This window comes from Convolutriloba macropyga, chromosome 6 (assembly GCF_964194025.1).
Source record: "Convolutriloba macropyga chromosome 6, txConMacr16.3, whole genome shotgun sequence".
Lineage (NCBI taxonomy): Eukaryota > Metazoa > Xenacoelomorpha > Acoela > Convolutidae > Convolutriloba > Convolutriloba macropyga.
Window position 1 is genome coordinate 69,990,087 of NC_134473.1, and position 22,088 is coordinate 70,012,174.

Consider the following 22,088-nt stretch of genomic DNA (forward strand, 5'->3'; position numbering starts at 1 on the left):
TTTTTGGTTGCGCTCTCTTCAAGAGGATGAGGGACAGAGACGTCAGCAAACTTGAATCCAAGGCACTGGAAGGAAACTTTGGGTTACGCTGAAGGAGACAACGGATACCTGTTTACGTACCCAAAACATGCAAGGTGGTGGCAGTTCGAGATGTGATCATTAAGGAGTCCGAAGGGGGCTCAATCCCTGACAACACAGAGACGCCCGATCTACTACATGAGGGTTCACAGCAATTGGGTATCTGGCACCCAAATGATGGTCATCAAGACAATGGCAACAAAGGGAAACAGGGCACATCTGCAATAAAAGAGGAGTGGCATGACGCAGAGAGCGTGAACACACACTAGAACCGACACCGAGACGAGATGCCTCAGAGGTTGCAGAAAAAGCACTAGATGGAGAATCTACTGCAACGAGAGGGAGTCTCAGAGACTCCAAATCACTAGAAGGGTGACACTGAGAACTTCTCACAGTCAGAGACAGATGGCTTCTTTGAAGAGGCACTGGAGCAAGGGGACAGGGCAGAGCTCAGATGGAGGACACTAGCAGGACCCATCTTACTGTGCCTGAGTGTGACTATGTGGAACCCAAAGCAGTCTAGGAAGCCAAGCAAGGTGACAGTTGGGACCATTGGCCCCTGGCAATGAAGGACGAGGTCAGGGCATTCCAAGATAACAAATCTTGGAACCTAGTGAGACCACCCACAGACTGGGAGGTCATACGAGCAAATGGGTCTACAAAGTGAAATTGGGACCCAGTGGTCAAGTCGACAAATACAAAGTACGCTATGTGACGAAACGCTTCAAACAAGTAGAAGGACTGGACTGCTTTGAGACTTTTGCGCCTACCTGTAAGCCAGAGACATTCAGGATTCTACTTCAACTATCTCCGAAGCAGGGCCATGTGATGCACCAGTTTGATGTCAAGACGGCTTTCCTGCACTCACCAATAGAGGAAGACGTGTATCTGGAACAGCCACAGGAGTTTGAAACACGGATCAGATGGAGGAAAGTAGTCTGTCGACTGAATAAATCAATTTATTTTTTGAAACAGGCAGCTTACAACTGGTATAAGGAACTGGCAAACTTTCTACTGAGACAAGGGTTCACCAGAAGCAAGAATGATCCTTGCTTGTTCGCGAGATTAGAGACAGAGGGTCACACCTTCATCTTGGTCTAGGCTGGAGACATCAAGGTGGATGACAGTGATCTAGTAGCATCAAGAAGGATGACAGTGATCTCCGGCTTCAAGAGGCTACTCGAGGCAACAATTCACATTGAAGGTAGAAGGAGACTACACTGGTTTGTGGGTCTAAGAATTAGACGAGAAAAGGGCAAAGTCAAAGTCGACCCAGAACGCTACAGAGAAACAATGCTTGAGCGGTTTCAAATGGATCAATGCAAACCCTCAAGAACTCCGGCTGTTTTGAATTTGATACTTCAGACACCACAGAACGGAGACGAAGAAGTGGATCAAAGGATCTGGAGAAGCTTGGCTGGATCACTTGTGTATCTGATCAAACAGACGAGTCAAGACATCATGTTCACAGTCAACATTTTGTCCAGACACATGAATGTTTCTACCAATCAACAATGGCTATGCGGAAAACGACTGCAATATCTTCAGGGTTCAAAAGCTTCAGAAATTACTTACACAAACGAAACTAGTTATGATTTAGTGGGGAAAGTGATGCAGACTGGTCTGGTGATGTGAAAGACAGAAAACAAATGACGGGCTATTACTTCACGCTTAACAGATGTGGCGCAGCACTCAGCGGGCCACAGTTGCTCTTTCTTCATCAGAGGCCGGATATCCGGCATGGCAGTAGCAGTTGAAGAAGCATTTTATCTGAAGCAACTTCTGGAGGGTTTAGGCATGCAAAATAAACATCCAATAGCAATTGTAGAGGACAACCAGAGTTGTATGAAGCTGTGGCAAAACCCAGTCATGCACAAGAGGAGCAAACACATTGAGAAAAATTTCACTTTATTCGGGACAAGACGGAAGATGGGACTATTTCAATTCGTTACGTTCCTACTGACAAAATGGCAGCCGACATCTTCACAAATTCCTTACCCGTATCGAAGGTGGAAACATTCAGAGCTGTTTTGATGGGAACAGAATCTACGCAGTCAGCTTAAATCTGAGTGGGGGTGTTAGAATATCGATCAAACTATAGTCTTGAAATTATTGAGAATTATTAGAAAGAAACTTTAACTTACCAGATTACCAAGACAGGAGCGAATTGATTTTAGTCACAAAATTTTGTATAAATGAATTGTCAAGAAATGGTGCTTAGAATTAATATTGGGTTCAAATTGGTGAATCCAGATAACTAATATTAGAGTGAGACTATTTGATGGAAAATTTTCCCAGCATGTTTTGAATCATTATGATACCATCGGAAATGTGAATGGATTCTTAGAAGTGTATGTGCATACCATCTATGGTATCCCCTGCGACTGATTTCTAGGAAATTTGCAGAAGCAAACCGTATTGGGTAACCCTTGCGACCCCAACTGTAAATCATGCTGCTAATATTTTTTTGGTATCTTAACTTTCTCGCACTGAGAATGGGTATGTAAGCTGATTTTTGAGCCTTTTTTCATCCCCAAAATCAAATCACCATCTTGATCTATTTATGAGATCTCTCTTGTAAATCTTTAAATTCTACTGTAAAATATTATTTTTGTTATTCTCTCATTTTGAGAAATTAATTTTTCTACTTAGTTAAAAACGCCTTTTTTTTCCACTTGCTGAAACCTATAACCAACAGGGTATGAATGGCGAAGTGGTTTAAAGATAGGGTTTAGTTAAATGGCGTTGAAAACAACTTCACTTTGTCTGGTAGTTTTTCGGATTTTGTCTGTACACTTAACTATCTGGTTGTTTTTAATCTAATTGTGATGTTCACGCTCTTATCAGAGAATCAATTGTGAAGAAAATCAGGCACTCAAACCTCGAGTCACTTCAACTCAATCAATTATTTTGTAGTTATGTCACAGAAATGCACGTAGAAAAACACGTGCTTTGTACCCAGCAATAGCGCGAAAGCGCCCTCGTGTCAGGGCACTAAGATTTATGTTTTATCATATACTTAGAGTCTACCGATGTGGGGAAGCAGCTTTTTATATTAAGTAGCTTCAATTAAACGTTAACTAGTCTAACTTAAACTCAAGAATAATCTTTGCAAAAAATGGGATGTTTTCCGTTTGTGCCCCCCCCCCAGCTTAGTGGGTGCACAAACGGAAAAGATCCAAAAAATGAAAACTAATTGTTACATAATGCAGTCAATTACATGCTGTTGGTGATCGTTGATAGCTTCTTGGAAAGGTTTGAAACTGTCGCTAGAAAATTGTTAAATATTTGCTATTTTTAATTATTATTGTTATTGGTTTGTAATGATTCTGATGCCTATACTCAAAAGTATGAACTTGATTAGTAGAGGTGGTCATATTAGTGGTGACTGCTTAAATTGACAATTGAGGCTTGTTGTAATTCAATTGAAAAGCTTGTTCAAGTGTGCTGAATTTTCTGTAAAATGACCGTGACTGACTTTTCTCATTTTTATTTTTTTGTTTCAGTGGGATCTGACTTCATGAGTGGTTTGGGTGCCTCAAAAGAACGTGACGCTACCGAACCTGGAGAAGAAAGGGTAAATACTTTTTAGATTATTCTAGAATATTCCTATGTTGTTATTCATTTGATTGTTGAATTGAACCATTGTTCCTTTTATGGTAATAGCCGGAGGGTGAACAAGTAAGTGTGAACTGAAGGGTGACGGTTAGAATTGGACTTGTAGTGGACCTGTTTCCTTTTCCTCGACCCGTGAATAAAATTTTGTTTTCGACGGAAATATGAGCGATCAGATGCCTGTTTTTGAACTTAAGATATTTTTTTCAGCCTAATATGACCAGGGGGGGGGGGGGGGGGGGGGGTTAACTTCCAGTTTCGGATTTTAGGTCCAGTAGTGGTGTTAGCCATAAGTCCACTGGCTTGATTAGTAGACAAATTTTCTCAGAACCCGAATTTCGAACATTCTATGAAACAGTTTTTTATTTTATTAAAAACGAAACATGCCATTGTATATGGTAAGTAATTTTTCGTTATGGTGATCAATCTGTATGGTAATTTTCTACTGAGGGGGAGGGTGAGGAAACAGGTCCCTTGTAGCTTTTAGTTGTTAGCTTTGTCTGAAATCATCACTGAGTGACTGATACCACAGAAACACCCACACACACACACACACCTTACCTTGTCTATTCCCATATACCCAAGCTAACTAACATCAAAATGTAGTAATATTTATACCCCATAGCTTTTTCCAAACAATTCAAATTAAACTCAATGCCAGCAGTCGTATTAAACTGTAAAACAGCAGTCATATTTTAAATTTTAAGTAGGTAGCCCAAAGTATATATAATCAACCACACTTTCCGTGTACCATAATTTTCTCAGATGATAGGCTTAGAATTAAATATCAATTTTGTGTTTTCCCTTTTTTTGGTTATAGCTGTGTAGTTTGTTTCTTATTGATAATGTTCTTAATTTTGATTTTGATAGTTGCCTTTTTGAAGGGTACCTTCGCGAGATCCGGAATGACAACTGCATTGTCAATGAGAGACGTAAGACTCCCACCCCGTATGACACCTAAACAATTATATCACGTTTTTCATTTTATTCAATCATATAATCAAATCATTCACATCTCGTTTCTCATCCTAACATTGGAATTTTTCAATCTATTTTCTCTAAGTTCCAACTATATCTACGCAGGCTATATTAGAGAATAGAAAAAATGGCTGGTTTTGTGTAAATTATCTCTTTGTCAAGTAGCTGAATTGCGCTTAAAACTGAGCCGATGTCGAGCTGTATCAGCTAGTGTATCTGATTGTCAAATTCGAAGAGGATTTTAAGAGTGCTGAAAGGATCATTTTAATTAAGCCTAGATTTATTTCTGTTTGAAAATAAATGTCGAGAATTTTGGAGAAATTTTGATAAAGGTTTTATCCGCGGCCAATGTCACGCATACAAAAAAAATGCACAGAATATTTCAACACACCTCTCCAGCTTTTCAAAAACAATTCCGCTACTCTCAGAAAAGGTTTTTCTTGATATTAACCTAACGCAACTTGAAGCAGTTTCTTTTGGAGAAGTTTTGAGTACTCATTTCTTGTATGTTAGAAAAAAGTCAAAACTATCAAGTTATTGCAACGAAAGATTTGAACCTAAAACTTCTTGTAATAATTCCTACTTACTTTTTGCAAATTTACTATAGATATTTTCAAATCCATGAAGTTGAAAAAGTGAGTTAAGTTGGTCAGAAGTCATACCTGAAAATCGTAAAAAATGAAAAAGGAACAGCAAGACAAGTGACAAGTCCTGAATCGATTGATTGAACAATTACTCGGATTTAGAATCCCTGTCTTGACCATCAGATAAATTGACCATTACGAGCCGAACAGACAAAAATATTTAGACAGATGTAGAGAAGAAATAAGTAATAACTTTTAAAATGTAGCTAATTTTGGAGTTGGAAACAACGATAACCTATCAAAAATGCCAGAGCACAAAAAAGATAGCTTGGTGACCAACAGAAGTTTTTCGCTTTACATTAGAGATGAGCACAAGCAAAATCAACATGTACTCAAAAACTTGAAAAAACGTCATCTGCAAGTTTGTAAAAAGATGCATTGGCCTTAAATTGCTTAAAAAGAAAATATCGAAAACTTTTTCAACGTTTGGTGTTAAAGTTGGCAGGAATAATAGCAAAACGTAAAAGAATTATTTTCAAACAGGTTGTTTTCAACACAATAAGACTATAACGCATTTGAACTATAAGTGAGTTCATCAAACCCGAATTTGACAAAAAATTCAAGATTCCTAATTTAAAAAACGAGAAAAGCACACCATTCTGGGCTGAAAATTGAATTATTAATTGCTCTTGAACGTAGTTCATAGCAATTATTGTAAACGTGTGTGTCTTTTTTATGCAAAATTTTTGCTTGATATATTTGACTTTTCGAGTGACTTTTACGCCCTTGACTTTTTGCATTTCGCGTGATCTAAAATTCTCTCTCAATCACAATTTCAAGCAGCTGAACTCAATTGGCGGCAATTTAATACTAAAAGTCAAATGAAAAGTGCGCCGAAACTGGTGTCATTTTTTACTTTAAATCTTAATAGTGGTATATGTTAACCTCTAATGTGGTTATTTGAAGCCCACTATAGAACTTCTTAGTCCCATTTAGGCTCCCCCCCCCCGAATGAAGCAGGCTGCAATTGATTAGAGCTCCCAGTAGTCGTTCAAGAGCAATTCTTCCGCCGTTTAGTCGGTTATGTTTTACCGTGAAATCTGAGGTCACAGATTTCATCACTCATAGACTTTAACAGACAACAGAGTCCAGTTTAGAGCCTTTGATGGAATTTAATGCACCGGTTACTATCTGTTGTGAGTACACACCTTAGGAAAACAAAAAACAGCCCAATGCAATAAAAATCTGTGGATTAGAAGGGATAGTACTTAAATGATGGTCGTTTGAGTAGATGGCTGTGGCTATTATTAATATCGGCGGAGGTCAGTTTCAGAGTTGAATTCAGTGCTGAAAAAATGAATTATTTTTATGATTTTTCATAGCATCAATTTTGGTTTTTGTGAATCTCCTGATCGTAAACGGTTCAATTCAGCAAACAGTGGAAACTTCTTGGCTACTGGCAGAGATCGGCTTAAAGATTGTTCTAATAATACAAAAATAAACAAATAGAGTCAATGAATTTTTTCCTGATTCTCAAATGATTCAGGAAATGATTTCCTGAATGCAAATTTTCTCTTTATTTTTGCACTTTCAAATGATGAATTTGCGATTTATCGAAAATGAATTCAGTTTTAAAACAAAATAAAAAATAAAAAATCTCTTAAAAGGTGTTTTTGTTTGTTAAAATTTTCAGTTTTGCGTTTTTTGACCGTCCTTTTGTTATTCCTGCACCATCTAAATTAAGTCTCCGATGTTTTAAGTAAGCCCTCAGATACTGGAGAGTAATTTTTTTATTACTATTTTGTTGTCCAGAGAAAAAAGATTAAAAACACATTTTCCCTTAATTTTATTTTTTCCTCTCACTTTTTTCTTGAAGTACCAGGAATTGGTGTTCTGTTAGCTAAATATAAGTCCGATTTTCTACAATTCGTATTTGAATTAAAGTTCAGACACAAGATGAACCAACAAGAGTGACTGATTTTTTAAACTTTATCTGTTTTAATTGAGAAAAAAAACAAGTTTATTTATTGCTTTTTTTCGCATGTTCCTTTCAAATAATTTTAAGTATTTTTAAGTTTTGAATTTAGGCTATTTATAAGTTGTATCGAATTAGGATTTGCTTCAATTATACAATGAAATTTTACTCTGCGCCATCATGCCATTCGCTGTTCTATATTTTTTTGAATTCATATTTTTATATGACTCAAATCAATCTTACGAGCTAAACATTATGTTTTTTTCTTTCCTCTACGATGTGAAAACAACAAATGACAATTTGACTGAAGACGCACGATGACAATCTATTTTATTTCTGTCGAAAAATTTCTTCCATTTGGGCGAAGAATGATTTTTCCCTAAATTGTCGGGTTTTCATAGATTTGTAAAAAAAAAACGACATGCATGAGAGTTGGCGAGTAGGAAATAAAAATAAATAAAAGAAACGTGACTTGCCCAGTCGTCATTGTGATTCTTATTCAACATATCGAGGAGGTATATTGCGATTCGCTCCGTCAATTAAGGCTTCGGTTATCTTTTTTGTGTCTAATGCCCGCGAAATAATAACTAATTTGTTTTGCTGGCAAAATTTTGTCATGTAACAAAATTTTTATCGACGGCAAAATTATCTGATGGAATTAAAAAATTTAATTTTGATCTGATCATTTTCTGCAGCGGTTTTCCTCTTATCTATATTTATCAGATCTTTCTATCTTTATAATCAATTTTTTTAAATCGCTTCACATCATCTCATGAATAGTAGATAATTGATTTTTTTTAAAAATATGTTTTTCTCGCAATAGTTGCTCATCAAGCATTTTAGCATTAGTTCAATTCCTCGCAGTGAATTTTCAGTAAAACAATATTGTTGTTTTAGGACGAATTGGCCACCCCAATGACCCCTTGGGTAAAAAGCAGTAGAATATGTATGCTGCCTCTTTATGCTTAAGTACACTTAGAGCAGATAGATTAGAATAAAGCGACAGCTGTTTTGCATCTTACGCACTTTCCACTTTTATTGTGTTATCGCTTTTTGTATCTTCTTAGTAGTTGATGGCTGCAGATTTTTAGTTCTCTCTCTGTTGATATCAATTCAATTGAGTAGCGCAATCATTTGATTGGCTGGATCTGAAATTTGATTTGTCCAATAAAAGGGTGATAAATAAAGGGTGATTTGTCCGATAAAAGATCAGAATTTATTACCAGACCAGATTTTACGGACTAGAATTTTGTATAGATTCCTGGGTATCTCTCATCCAAAAATAGCGGACAGTTTTTCCATGAGTAATTTTGCTCAAAAATTGGTCAGAAGTTAAAGGAAAGATTGTCAAATTATTGGGGTTTTAAAGGTTTTCGATTATACATCGAGGTTCTATCAAAATTGACAAAGACGGCGGTACCAGAAACTATACTATAAATTGTTTCGTGTCTTCTCAATAATCGGCTTCCCTGTTGCAAAAGGTTAAGCGAGCAATTTATTGACCAATCAGAATTTATCTGAACCGAAGGCCGATGTGCAAATCTTGAGTTTTATGTAATATAATAGTAATTTAGTTCAGAAGGGGAGGCGATTTTTGAAAAGATCCAAATTTTCTAATTTCGGTACGTTTAAAGTTTGAACCATATATGCATCAATATATTTTTTAAAAAAATAAAGATAGTTTTGTCTTTATGACAATACTCGATGAGGCGGCTGTTTGCACAAGTTGCATTTATGATCACTTTGAATTCTTTCAGCGAAAGGTATATTGTGATAAATTATAACCATTTTGCGAGTGATTACGGCTTGTAATTAACGGGTGAAATCTTTCTTTACTGCGCTAGTTCTATTTTTTTTAAAATAGTACCAGAAATAACAGCTTTCATTAACTTTCTTGCAAATACATTGATTAAATCTAACTTGATTTCAATTTAGTAAACTTAACTTGATTAAAATTTAGTAAACTTAATTCGTTTAATTTGTAATTAAATTTATCTTGAAATCAAAATCCGCTTATAAACGATAATTGATTGCAGAAAATTGAATTCTTTGAGTATTGTGAAACTGTGTTCAAATGATAGAAAATAAGCCGAAGTATTAATGCTGAATTGATATTTAAGATACCTTTTTTCGGCTAATTGAGACAAATCGATTTAACTGTTTCCGTTTTCCACTAGCCCAGTTTCTTTTACCATTAGAACGCGGCGTAGTTGCCCGATAGCTCACTTAGCCTAAAAGTTTTGAACATCCGCAATTGTTTTAGCCTGACAAGGACGATTCTGGAACTCAGCTTACTGTCAAAAGTAAGAAAGACGCGAAGCCAGCCAATCAGTTCAACTACAGCGAAAGGGCGTCCCAAACTTATAACAACCCTCTGAGAGTCAGTAAATTTTTTAAATAAGATTTAAGTATTTGTTCATATGGAGGTTATTTCTTAATGCGTGTCAAATTGTCAATTATTTTCTTCGAATTTTCTTCGAAACACTCATGTGAAAGTTATAAAGTGCCAGATCTCTTGTGTGCTAGATTCTAGGGGGCCAAATTTTGTGCCATTTCAGTGCCAGATTTTAAAACTTGCAAAGTCCGTATTTGAAGCAAAGTTATGTGACTATGTCTTGGTAAGGTTCATTGAGCAATTCTAGTTTAGAAAAATATGAAATCTCTCGGTGCTGAAACTTTTAACCAAGCTGTTCTGGGATATTTTCACCTCACTTCCTAGTTTCTGAACATAATTTTTTATTTTCATGAACAGGCGTGAGCAAACAAGTATAAACAACCAGCGTTGGTTAAATTTCTATAAGACTGCATTGCATTTTAAGGGCCCGAGGTCCCCATGGATACATTAGCTCTCCTCCAAGTCTCTTTCTGATTAAACTTACTACTCTGCCTTGCTGTGTATTAACTTGATTTGGAGAAAAATGAAAAATATTCTTGTTTTTATTTTTACCTTCTATCTGTAAGGTGACAATTTGTGTGTTAACGAACGAGAGATTATTTTGATCTGTTGTTGTTTTAGGAGCGTTATGTGCAGACGGAGCCCCCTCCCAGACACAATTTCTCCGCCAACGCCAACCAGTGGGAGATCTATGACGCATACATGGAGGATCTCGCCAAGAATGAGGTACCCGCATTATACAGACATTACATCGAACCCATGAACATTTTTGAAAAAAAAAACAACAGTGCTTGCTTATTTTACTAAAATGACATATTCTTATGTGTCATTGGACTGAACGGAGCTATTATTAGACTTCTCTTGCTTTTTACAACTCAAAGGATTTGGATTGTATTGGGGAGTTTGTTTTTTTAAGAACTGTTCCCACTTTGTTTTCAACTTTTTGATGTTAATAAGAAGTCAGAGTGCTGATTTTCGTCAAAAGCATTGATAAATTGATGTACGGATAAATTTTTGGTTTTTGAGAGGGAATTTTTTAATTGACAAGTCCGATTTGCTCTCTAATGAGACATAAGTGATTCCAGATAATCTTTTTAGTGCATAGCTACTGATTTCTATAACTTTGACACTTTGTTTTCAAAAAATATTAAGGAATTTTGGAGTTTTGTCCGTATTTGTTTTCCAATTTGGATTTTTATGACTAACATTTTTTAATGACAGGTCTTGTCGTTTGCTAATCAGACATAAGTGATTCAAAAATATGTACTAGTTCATAGCGAATGGCTTAAAGAATTTGGCACTATTTGTTGTCAGCTAATATTACCGCATATTTGGGTTTTAAACGTGTTTGTGTTCTTTTTGTTGTCATGTGTTGAACTTTTGTGAAATTTTGTGTTTTACCCGCTTTGGCGTTCTTGTTGCTTAATTTCAATATCAACAGGTCTTATTGGCCTAATGGGGTATAATTTAATGTAATGTTTTTAAAAATGTTGTTCTGCTGTAAAGTATTTTAGCATATAATAACCATGTTTTTTTTTAATTTGCAGTCACTCGTTTTTAAAAATATTCTGGTTTTTGGCCAATTTCCCATTTTTTGTCCCTTTTAAAGATTGTCTCCCATTGATTTCCAGAAATTTGGTGAATGCTTTTGAAGAGTTTGGAGTCAATATTTATATCATTTTCATTATTGATGATTTTAGCATTATATCGGGAAAATAGAGTCTTTTAAATTAATTTAGTTTTTTGCACTTTTTGTTTTTGCACATTTAGTGTAATAGGTTTTTTTGACTTTCAAAGTTTGATGTTTCTAGAAATATTTTGATTTTCAGGTATGTTGATGTTTCAATTATTTGGATTTTAATTCAGGACTTGTCCCGCTGTGTTTTTATTACGTCATCAAGATTTTTATTACAACCACATGACGACACGCTACCTTCACATTTGCTTTTTGTTCAATAATTTATGCAAATTTGACAGAATTACGCGTTTGACGTCATTTTCATATTTATCGGCTTAAGGGTTTTGCTCATTCGCGTGATTGATTTTTTTCCACACATGACTTACCTCACTTTGCTTACTTTAATTGAAGGAGATGGGGTATTATGCACTCTAATTGAAGGTCGTTTGAGGGCAACTAATACAGACAACACACGTCATACAATTTCTTTTAGTCAAAATATCTCAATTAGTAAAAAAAAAACTTTTCTTCTTTCGTCTTATTTTTTATGGTATTTTCGAGACTGCAGGTCGATTAAGCTATCCCAACTATTTTGTGCCCTCCAACAATGTTTGTGAATTTGTGCTTCATTTCTCTAAAAGTTAATATTGGTTTCAAGGAAAAAAAATCACCAAACTTGCAATTCCAATTCAAATACTTCTGCGCAGTTACGAATGAGCGTCAGCTTTTTACCATGGAAAGTGATAGGTCTGAGATGCTGAAATGACAATTTAACCAATACTTGTAATCAATTATTTGCTTTACGTCTCTTTGTCATTATTTATCAATTTAGAGGATTGCGTCGGTTTTCAAGTTCATGTATAAGTGATTGAAAGTTGCTAATATTTTTTGCTATAGAGAAGTAGCGTGGCTAAGAAGAATTTGGAACTCCTCAAAATTCAGGGTACTTTCGGATGATTTAACAAGAGTTTCCGTTCTTTATTTTGATTAGTTTTTTGTTTGCTCCTCTGCAAAATCCAACACAGCTAGTTAGATGGTGATCGAATGAGCACTGTGTTTACAGACATTAAGGCGCTAAGAACAGTATCTTTTTTAACCAAATTTTTTGATAGAAATCACGGACTTCAATAATGAGAATAGTGTGGAATATGGGCTCTGACCAAAGTTGTTGAGAAGTTATCAACATTTATTTTGCACCTTTCTTGAAAAGTCTCTAGTTCTTCTTTTAAATTTTTGAACGTTTTAACTTAATCGCAAAACTGCGTTGTTATCTCCGTGATTATTGCGTTAAAACAAAAACCTAATTTTTAGTATTTTTTACTCTAATTGAAAGTTATTTAAGGGGAGCTAACAGAGACAACGCATAGGTTACACAATTTCCTTCAAAACACAAGATTACATCTTAATTAGTAATAAGTACGATAGTTCTCTTCTTCCGTGTTGGCTTTTTTGATGGCGTTTTTGAGACTGCAGGTCTTTGAAGCTATCGCAGCTATTGTTTGCAATCTGCCACCTATGTTTATTAAAATGCATCCCATATATTCCAAAGATATAATTGTTTCTCCGAAAAATTTGCTAAAATTAATATTGCAATTCAAATAATTGTGTACTTCACAGTTACGAGCGGTCGTTTTTGTTCTCTCCGATTGAGCCAGTGACGAAAATTTGTCTTGAAATGAAAATGTAGCCAATGCTTTTGTTAAAGCGATTGTCTGTTATGTCTCTTTTTCATTGTTTATTATTATTTCTAAAGGGTTGCAGAGGTTCTCATTGTGGGTAAGTGATTGAAAGTTGTTAATGTTTTTGTAAAAGAGAAGTAGCGTGGTTAAGAACAGAAAAATTTGTACCTCCACAAATTTCAGGGTTTATTATGATAAGTTAGCTTGAGTTTCTTTATTTGATTTTTTTCAGTATAATTTTTATTCTTCTGCAAACTCAAGTCATCTAGATAACTGTTGATTGAATTAGCACTTTGTTTGCAGACAACAAAAGACCAACAACAGAAGCTTTATGAGACCATAAATTTGTTTAGAAAACACACAGTTTCGCATAATTAGAACAGTATGGAATAGGGGCTCACACAAAAGTCTTTGAGAATCGATTCACGTTTTCTTTGCACATTTCTTGAAATGCTTCTACTTTTTCTCTTTTTTTCAGTTTTTCTGCAAATTTTATTGATTCCGTTGCACAACTGAGTCAAAACAAAGACAAACAATTAAAGAACAGGACTAATTTTTGTTTATTTTTTAAGTTGGATAGTTTCCCTAGCCCGTCTTCTTCAAACCCAATGAATTTAGAGCAAAACAGGCGAAGTCGATTGAAATAAACGATGCTCTTTTGGAGGAGTAGTGTTCGATTATTTTGTGGAAATTCACTACATTTGCTATTAGATTTTTGTTAGCTTTTTCGTCGGCGAATTCGCTTTAACTTTAACTTCAAACTCTAAATTACCCTTTTATTCTTCAATTCAAGTAGTTTTTATCTCAATGGTAGTAAAAAGAACACTTGTAGAGTTTGATAAAAAAACATCACTTGTTGATTTTTTTCAGTTGAAATTTAAACAAAAAGTGAACAAAACTTCCGTATATTGATGAACGGAAAAAACAACTTAAACTACGCATTTTTTTGTTTGTTTTTTCGAAAGTTTTCAATAAGCTAGATATGAAATTGAGCATGCTAAATTGAAGAAGTATAGCAGTTTGTTCTTGAAATTTTTTTAAATAATTACATCAGAACGTAATTTGTCATTTTGTACATAGAAGCAATAATGACATCATTTTGGCTTTGGAGCTTTGGTTTATGCTTGAGAAGAAACGTATGTGTCAAAAAGAAAAAAAGAAGAACACTAGGTTTCTTCAGTTAAATGTACTATATATAATATCATGAAAGCAAATAAATAAAAGCAAAAACAGAAACATTTCTCTATATTTATAAGAACTCAACTAACTTTTTATCTGGGACTGGATAAATGAACTGAGCTCAAAACCAATGAATAGTAGTTTTTTATACTGTGAACAAGTGGATCCGAGAAAAAAACTTTTAGAAATTTGTGAAACTGGACTTTTTATTGATTGTGTTTTAACTGTGCTTATTCAGAGAAAATATTCCGGAGAAAGCAGATTCATAAGAAAGATTTCTAAAGTTTGTCAAACTTGACGCCACTTTGGTTGATTTTTTAATCAAACAGCTAGGCACCTTTATCAACATGAATTTGTTCCCAACGCTATCAATTCTTCATGACAAATTGGTGCAGATTAAGTGTGAAAACGCTATAATATTATGCTGAAAAGTGGTATCTGAAAATAAAGAAAAATAATCATTTTTTGAAAATTGAGGAAAAATTTTTGTAACTGTTCCCGCTGATTTTTTCCACCGCATTCCATGAGATGTATTGCTATTTAACTATTTGTTCCGCTTTCGGATAGATTTTTTATTCAAAAATACCATATTGAACGTGCTTCGAACGTTTTTTTAGGGACTGTACTTTTCCGCATTAGATGATGTCCTTGTCCTGATTTTTAATCGACTCCAATATAGTTGCTATTTGTCTGAATTGGTATCCGGCTCATCCAAAATAAATGTATTGGAGTTTTAAAAATAGTGAACAGAGAATTGGTATTGCATGTGCATGGCGTAACAATACATAATTAATTTTCCCCGTTTTCCTCTGCAGAAGTTGAAAGCGGCCTCGGCTGGGAAGACGCCACACTCAAAGGGAGGCAAGGACGAGAGCAAGACTAAGCTGAGTGTGATTGCGGACAAAGACACCGATGACCTCAAGGGATCCATGAGTCAGCCTCTCAAGATCCTGGAGAGAATGGTCAACCAGAACACTTTTGACGAAATCTCTGAGGGTATGTACTTCTGCACCTGACGAACAGCCAAGAACAATCGTAACATTCAGTTTGATTAAGTTTATTCCCATAAGGAGCGATTTTTGGCCCTATGTGATGTTTGAAAGAAAGAAAGAAAGAATTTATTTAGCTAACAGCAGAGCGGCATACAAACCAATCTAACTATTAGCAAGGATAGCAAAAGAGCGTATTTGCTCATCTAGTTACTACCCTAAGAGTTAAAAATGTTACATAAATTTAAAATGATACCTAATGTTTATGATACCTAAATATTAAAAAACTTCTTCTTGTAATTTTCTTATTAGTGGGTAATCCTGCCATGAATGTTCTTAACTGTTCATTGTTCGAGAAACAGGTATCGAGGTCATTGAAACGTCGCAGCTTTGAAATCAATATTTCAGAGCAGATCTTTGTCGCTAGCATCCTTCTAATGAACAGAAACTTTCAAATTGTACATGAAAGTTAGCGTTATCTTCTGAATCGTAGAAACATGAATAGTATTTTTCCTTATTAAGCAGCCATTTATGTAAGAATTTTATCGCGAAATGTTTTATGTTAGACTTTTATCGCGAAATGTTTTAAGACTTTTATGTTAAATCTTTTATCGCGAAAAAATTTTGACCAATTTTGCGAGTCCAGAAGGTTCTAGAACAAAAAAAATCATTTTTGAGCAGAAGCTATGGGATATATTTTGTAAGTAATTGGCTGCAACCTCTAAAATTTAAACAAAGATTAGTATTATAGGGAAAGAATCTTCAAAGCGAAACTTCACACAGGCTTTCAGCCTTTTGGTGCACGCGATATGCATTATTCATGATTGTATCTTTTGTATATCGCAAACGATTTTATTATTATTTATTATAAGTAACTGGGCTATAACTCATGTCCCGCCCCTACTTAATTAATTTACTCTATTATTTCAACCCCGATTTTACTTATTAATATGATTGATATAAATAATATTTAAAATTGTAGGGTTTGAGGGAAAGAGTTCTAGGGTTAAAAGTTTGCGGGGTTAAATAATGTACGGGTGGCAGAATGTGATATATTTTTTGGTAGGGGGGGGGGGGGGTTGCATGAACCGGAGTGGAAAGAATTAGGACCAACTCAGTGATGTGTTTAATGTTAGACTTCAAGTACTACGAGGACCCTTCGGACGAGTACAAGGACAATGGCAATGGTACATTGTTGCCCCTGTGGACCTTCTCGAATGAGAGGACTAAGAAGCTAGCATGCACTGCTCTCAAATTCAACCCACTCTACTCTGACTTGTTCACTGTCGGATACGGATCATGTAAGTATAGTTCTCTCCACAATTTTTATAGTCCTTCTGTTTCACAAAATATTCCAAACAATCGTAATCGTTGTTGAAACATCCATGCGCAAGTTGTTTTAAAATGCCGGATCTCTGCAGTGCTGGATTTTGGGTCTAGGAAATAAATCCCCACGAAAAAAAACCGTGGTTCATTTCCGTGCGAGTTTAGTTCCTCTCTAAAATTAAGTGGTTTTTTTCGTGTTTTTTTTCGAAACCACCGGATTTTAGGGTGGCAGGCAATTCTTTCACTGACAACGTCTTCAAGCAGAGAAAAATTAGCGAACTAATAGAACACATTGACAGCAATTGATTTCCGTTTGCTATCGGGTACGTAATAAAATTTATTCCAATTTTTGTCCAACAACACTAGGAATTATTGAATTCAAGATTTGTAATTAACATTAGAAGTTGTCAAAGATCGTCATTCTCTTATCACATTGACAATGCGTTTGACTTTGTTTGTTTTAGATGACTTTTTGAAGCAAGGAGAGGGTCTAATGCTGTGCTACAGTTTGAAGAACCCCTCCTACCCCGAATTCATGTTCGAGACTGAGAGTGGAGTCATGTGTGTGGATGTGCACCCCACCTACCCCTACCTCATGTGTGTAGGTCTGTACAGTGGACATGTCGCTGTGTACAACATGCTACAACACCAGGTTTGAATATATGTGTTAATAGCATAATTTCATGTCTCAAAATATTTATTGAACATTAATCTTCCTGTGGACTTGTGGATTCAAAAATTGAAAGTCGCTAATTTGCTGACAAACAGCGGAAAAACGTTACCTAATAGTATTTTAATTGCTTTACAATCAAATGTCTGTAAAAGCTAGCCAACATATCAATCTTCGAAGAGTTTCCGGTTTTCTAACCATAATTAAATAATAGCTGTACCTGCCTTAACTGTTAAAAATATCTGATATATAAAATATTGTAATGTTTCAATGAATAACAATCCATTGGATTCAAGTAAATTTTCATCTACTTTATTCTCAAATTGTGCAAAAATGTTCTACGTCTTCGTTGCTCAGCACTGAAAGTTCTAGAATGTTACCATCACAGATTGTTAATTTTTGTTGTCTTCTCTTGGGGCTAGTTGAGAGCAAAAGAGGGGTCTTCAGAGCCTATCGCTTTTTTCTGTTATTTGACCGCTCTGTTCCATCTCATTGGTTCGGTCTTAGATTTATAGAGTTACATATAGATTAAAAGGAATTTTTATCAACCAATAAAGAGTTTTCATTAGTCCATGTTCTGTTTTTTAAATCTTAGTTGCCTTTTCACGATGAGTTCCTCTTAAATTGTACACTGGCGATAGAAATGGTTTTTTTAAATTGATTTTTGTCCATGAAGTAATTGGATTACTGTTTGTTTGTTTTCTGCCCGATTTTTTAAAAGTTATGTTGTTGTATGTCCTAGCCATAATGAGGTTTCTTAATTTTAAACTACTAATTGACATTAATTTTTGGTATGATTTCATTTTTATGGGTTTACCACTTTAAGCGTTTAGAAGCCTTGTTTTCACAATAATTTCTCTCTGATTCAATTACGTAATAGTATGAACTTTGCTTACTTTATCAAGTAGATTTTGTCTACCGTTTCCAATTTGTATTTAATGTTTGTGTGATATTTGGCTATATTTGGCTTATAAAAACAATTAGCGGTCATTTTCTCACTGGAAACTTCATTGATTTGTATGTTTCAGGACTGGTCTTTGTTGTCGTTTGAAATTCTTGCTGTAGAGAATAGGAATAATTCTCCCTGTTGGTATGATCTTTAAAAGTTTTTCCGTGGCTAGCATCGAACATATTAAACGTAAGACATGATAAGGGACCATTTTTAAACAGAGCCAAAAATGCATGTTTAAGCGTCAAATATTTGCAACTTTAAGGGCCCTTCGAAGTGCATGTTTAAGAGCTGCCTTGAACAGCATACTAAAGCAAACACACGAGAGAGGTCAATGACCTGAAAAGCGCAAAAGCAAAAAGTAAATGGATGGGAAGCGAACCTGGGTCAAAAGACTGATAGTCAGGCGCACTTATCACTGCGGTGTGCCGTTGTGCAGATAGCTCGCCCAAAGAAAGGAAATAGTTTTCTTGGTAGTTTGTGTTCGAGTCTAGCATAATGAATGCGTTTTGGGACGCGTTATAACGGCGTGTTTAAGCTCCTAATCTGCACATGTTTTGCGCTAATTAAGCACGCGGCATAGCAAAAATAAGCAAACCAATAAAGCCATTGGCTAGAAATTTGCTGATATAGAAAGTGCAATAGACAAAACCAATAGGCATCGGTAGCGTAATTGATAAGACCTATGGTTGTTAAGTGAGGGCAACAGGTTCACCGCGCGAGTCTTTGCCCAAATTGGCTTCTATTTTCTTGGTCCATTCAATGTGTAATTGTTGTTTTTCATCCACTCCTGTCTGTCTTTTTTTCTCTTTAATTCTTTTATATCGTTTTTTGTTCTTCCTATCTTTTTTCTTTTTCTTCCTAGTCTTTTTTCCTAGTTTATCCTTCTCTCTATCTATCTATTCCTCCTAGTTTTTTCTTCCTGTATATTTACCTATATATTAATTCTAACTCGGTTGCTGTTTCACCATGTTTTAGGCTCCTAATCTCCACATGTTTTAACGCTCCTTAAACAAGCAGCCTAATGTATCAAATGCGTTTTGAGAAGCACTATGCCACTATTTAGAAGCTCGTTATCTGCACAAGTCTTAAACATGACACAAATCAAGGCCAAAAAAAGTCTTGGACAAAAAAATTGTTGATACATAGGGTAATAGACGCAAAGAATACGCATCGGTAGCTTATGTGGTAATAACTATGGCTGTTAAACGGGGGGCATTGGTTTGAGGCCGAGTTGGCGCGAAACAGAAAGCATAAGTTCTTTAAAACCACCTATGCCTTTAAATGATTTTCTTGCGATGCCTTTGTGGGCTTGTTATTTTGTTCTAAACAAGTGCAGACGTTCCTACTCCAGGCCTCAAGGCTTTTAGTAACCATCTATGTATTTATTCTAACTCGATTGCTGTGTCACCATATTTCAGCTCCTTATCTTCGCACGTTGTAACGCTCCTTAAACATGTAGACTAACGTAGTACATGTGTTTTGAGACGCGCGTTGCCACCATCTAGCAGCTCATTATCTGCACAGGTCTTAGCGCTCCTTAAACATGCAACATATCAAAGCCAAAAAAGTCGTTGAACAAAAAATTGTTGGTACATGGGGTAATAGACGCAAACAATACGCATCAGTAGCGTAGTGGGAGGACCTATGGCTGTTAAACGGTGGCATGGGTTCGAGCCCGAGTTTGTGCGAAACAAAATTCTTCAATTCTTTAAAACCATCTCTTCTTCTAAATGCTTTTCTTCTGATGCTTTTGTGCGCCAGCTTTTTTTGAAAAACGTTTTAATCTGTTTAATTGCTCTCAGTGTAAACTTTTAATTGCTCAATTATTGTGAACTTGTGTGTCTTTTTTTTGCAAAGTTTTTATTTGATCGTTTTTGATCTTTTGTTCTAGAACTTTCTGTTTTCGTGGTAGACTTTTTCAGTCTTTAGTTCTTCATTTTTGAGTGATCAAAGTTGCTCTCGTTCTGAAATAAAGTTCGTTGTTAAAAGCCATTGTATGCTACACCCCCTCTAAATGCAATTGCTCCCGCCTGTGGTTCGAGAGCAATTCATTCGACATTGGTCGGTTTATTTTTGCGTAAAATACTCGCGTGATACATACAATGACAAGCAACTCCGTTTCTGTTGTAATTTTTTCTTTCAATTTGGTAATTTCAATATAAAGAAATGATAAGTAGTAACGATTTGAAAAAAATATATGAAAAACAAATTGTTAAAGTCTTGAGAACGAAAAACGAGGTCGAAATCCCGCTGGGTGCTCGAAATCCCGCTGTAATACTAACTGTATGCACATGCATGGATTCTGGCCGGAGCATGCATACACAAACCCATGAAGAAACCCGGTACATTTTCAAGCGCACACACGCAGTTTTATTTTATTTTTGCTTCAAGACCGGAAAGCATACAATGACGCGTAACTCCAATGCTAGTGTAATTTTAAGTTGCAATTTTGAAAAAATGATATTCAACCGTAATTTTTTTAAATATATTTGAAAAAAGAACGAAAGAATTGAGAAAGAAAAACGGGAAATACTCGAAATTCTGCTGTACAGTGTCAGCTTTAAAATAAAGCCTACGTATCAGCGATTATCTGCATATGTTTAATGTTTTGCTCGGAATATATAAATATAGGACGGTATAGTCATTTTATTGTCATTCTCATTTTGTTCATTATCAGTCGTTCGAGCCAGAAGTTATGCGGGTATGATTATCACAAACATTTTCTATCAGTTTAATTTGTCCTGATAGTCATGATCCCACTTGATTCCAAATATTTCTGCTGTTTGCTAAGTCATTGGAAAGTCCTAACTAACAATCTAACATCACGTGACTACCACTGCATCTTGTCAGTAAATTTATTTGATGATTTTTTAAAAAATTTCATTCAAATATGCTTCAAATGTTCCTATCAATTTACTCGTAAACAGATATGTAGTAAGATCTTCCTGTTCTGTGATAACGAAAGAAAGAAAAAATCATATTTTATCATAATTGTTTTAATAAACAGTTTGTTTACAGACAGAAAGAACAAAAAATGAGATAATCAATGAATTTAAATATTCCACATTGTATATTAGCTGTAGTTTTAACTTCTGATTTGATTCAAGAATTTTTCCCTTCTGTTAATCTTGGCGTGTTATTGTTCAACTCAATGATGTCACTCCAGCTTCAACTCTAATTATTACGTATCTACTCTTTAACTGCGATAATCTCACTTGCATACATTACACATTTTGCCCTGTTTCCCCTAGCAGCACTGTTATACAAATGGAAAAAATCTGTAAAGTGCTCTTACCCTTTTGTATGTGAAATAGTTCAATCCTCGGGTCGAGGGCTCAACTTGATTATTTTCGTCAAGCTATTTGAAGAGCATTTACCGTTGGCTAGTTTTGCAAACAAAATGTCAATTTTCCTGCACTTTGGGTTTTCATCAGGCGGTCAATCAATACCTCGGCCAGGGTTGAGAGATTCGTTCTTTCAGATAGCTTGAAGAAATAAAATGTCAGTGTTGAACTCTTTTATTTCGCCCTGGTAGAATATGACCCTCTATAACCCTCTATATTTGAAACCCTTATAATTGCATATTTTAATTGTGATGGAGAATCGCGCCGCTTATTATGCTGCATAAAGCATTATAAATGCAGAAAATATGCATTATTGAGTTCATAATTTCGCTTATAAAAAATTTTTTGATCACGCGGGAAAGGAATTTGTTCCATCTGTGTCAATGTAAAAAGTTTTTGTCAGTGATATGGGTGTGGTTATAGGCTCCTCCTATAATGAGCACTGCTGAAGAAAAACACGCAGATCCTGTGTGGCAGATCAACTGGCAGAAGGACGACATTGACACCAATCTCGTATTCTTCTCTGTCTCCTCAGACGGATATGTACTCTCATGGACACTCGTCAAGGTCAGTCACATCGCTATCACACATACTATACACTAACAGTTGCATTCTCACTGGAACTTACACACAAACCACACTTGGA

The 22,088-nt window shown here is 35.4% G+C and overlaps 1 protein-coding gene across 11 annotated transcripts in view; it reads left to right on the top strand.

Annotated features, from left to right (window-relative positions):
• The window catches only part of LOC142340568 (dynein intermediate chain 2, ciliary-like), a 47,511-nt gene that overhangs the window by 5,604 nt on the left and 19,819 nt on the right, over positions 1 to 22,088 (top strand). For 3 of the 11 annotated variants that reach the window (XM_075391226.1, XM_075391227.1, XM_075391231.1), the window contains exons 6-16: positions 3,585 to 3,655; positions 3,745 to 3,759; positions 4,578 to 4,625; positions 8,128 to 8,157; positions 9,494 to 9,610; positions 10,247 to 10,351; positions 14,977 to 15,157; positions 16,287 to 16,451; positions 16,941 to 17,128; positions 20,776 to 20,799; positions 21,866 to 22,009. In XM_075391226.1, the coding sequence (XP_075247341.1) occupies positions 3,585 to 3,655; positions 3,745 to 3,759; positions 4,578 to 4,625; positions 8,128 to 8,157; positions 9,494 to 9,610; positions 10,247 to 10,351; positions 14,977 to 15,157; positions 16,287 to 16,451; positions 16,941 to 17,128; positions 20,776 to 20,799; positions 21,866 to 22,009 (1,088 nt within the window). The remainder of the gene's footprint in view (positions 1 to 3,584; positions 3,656 to 3,744; positions 3,760 to 4,577; positions 4,626 to 8,127; positions 8,158 to 9,493; positions 9,611 to 10,246; positions 10,352 to 14,976; positions 15,158 to 16,286; positions 16,452 to 16,940; positions 17,129 to 20,775; positions 20,800 to 21,865; positions 22,010 to 22,088) is intronic. The other 8 variants (XM_075391229.1, XM_075391230.1, XM_075391233.1 and 5 more) reach the window with 8 other exon arrangements.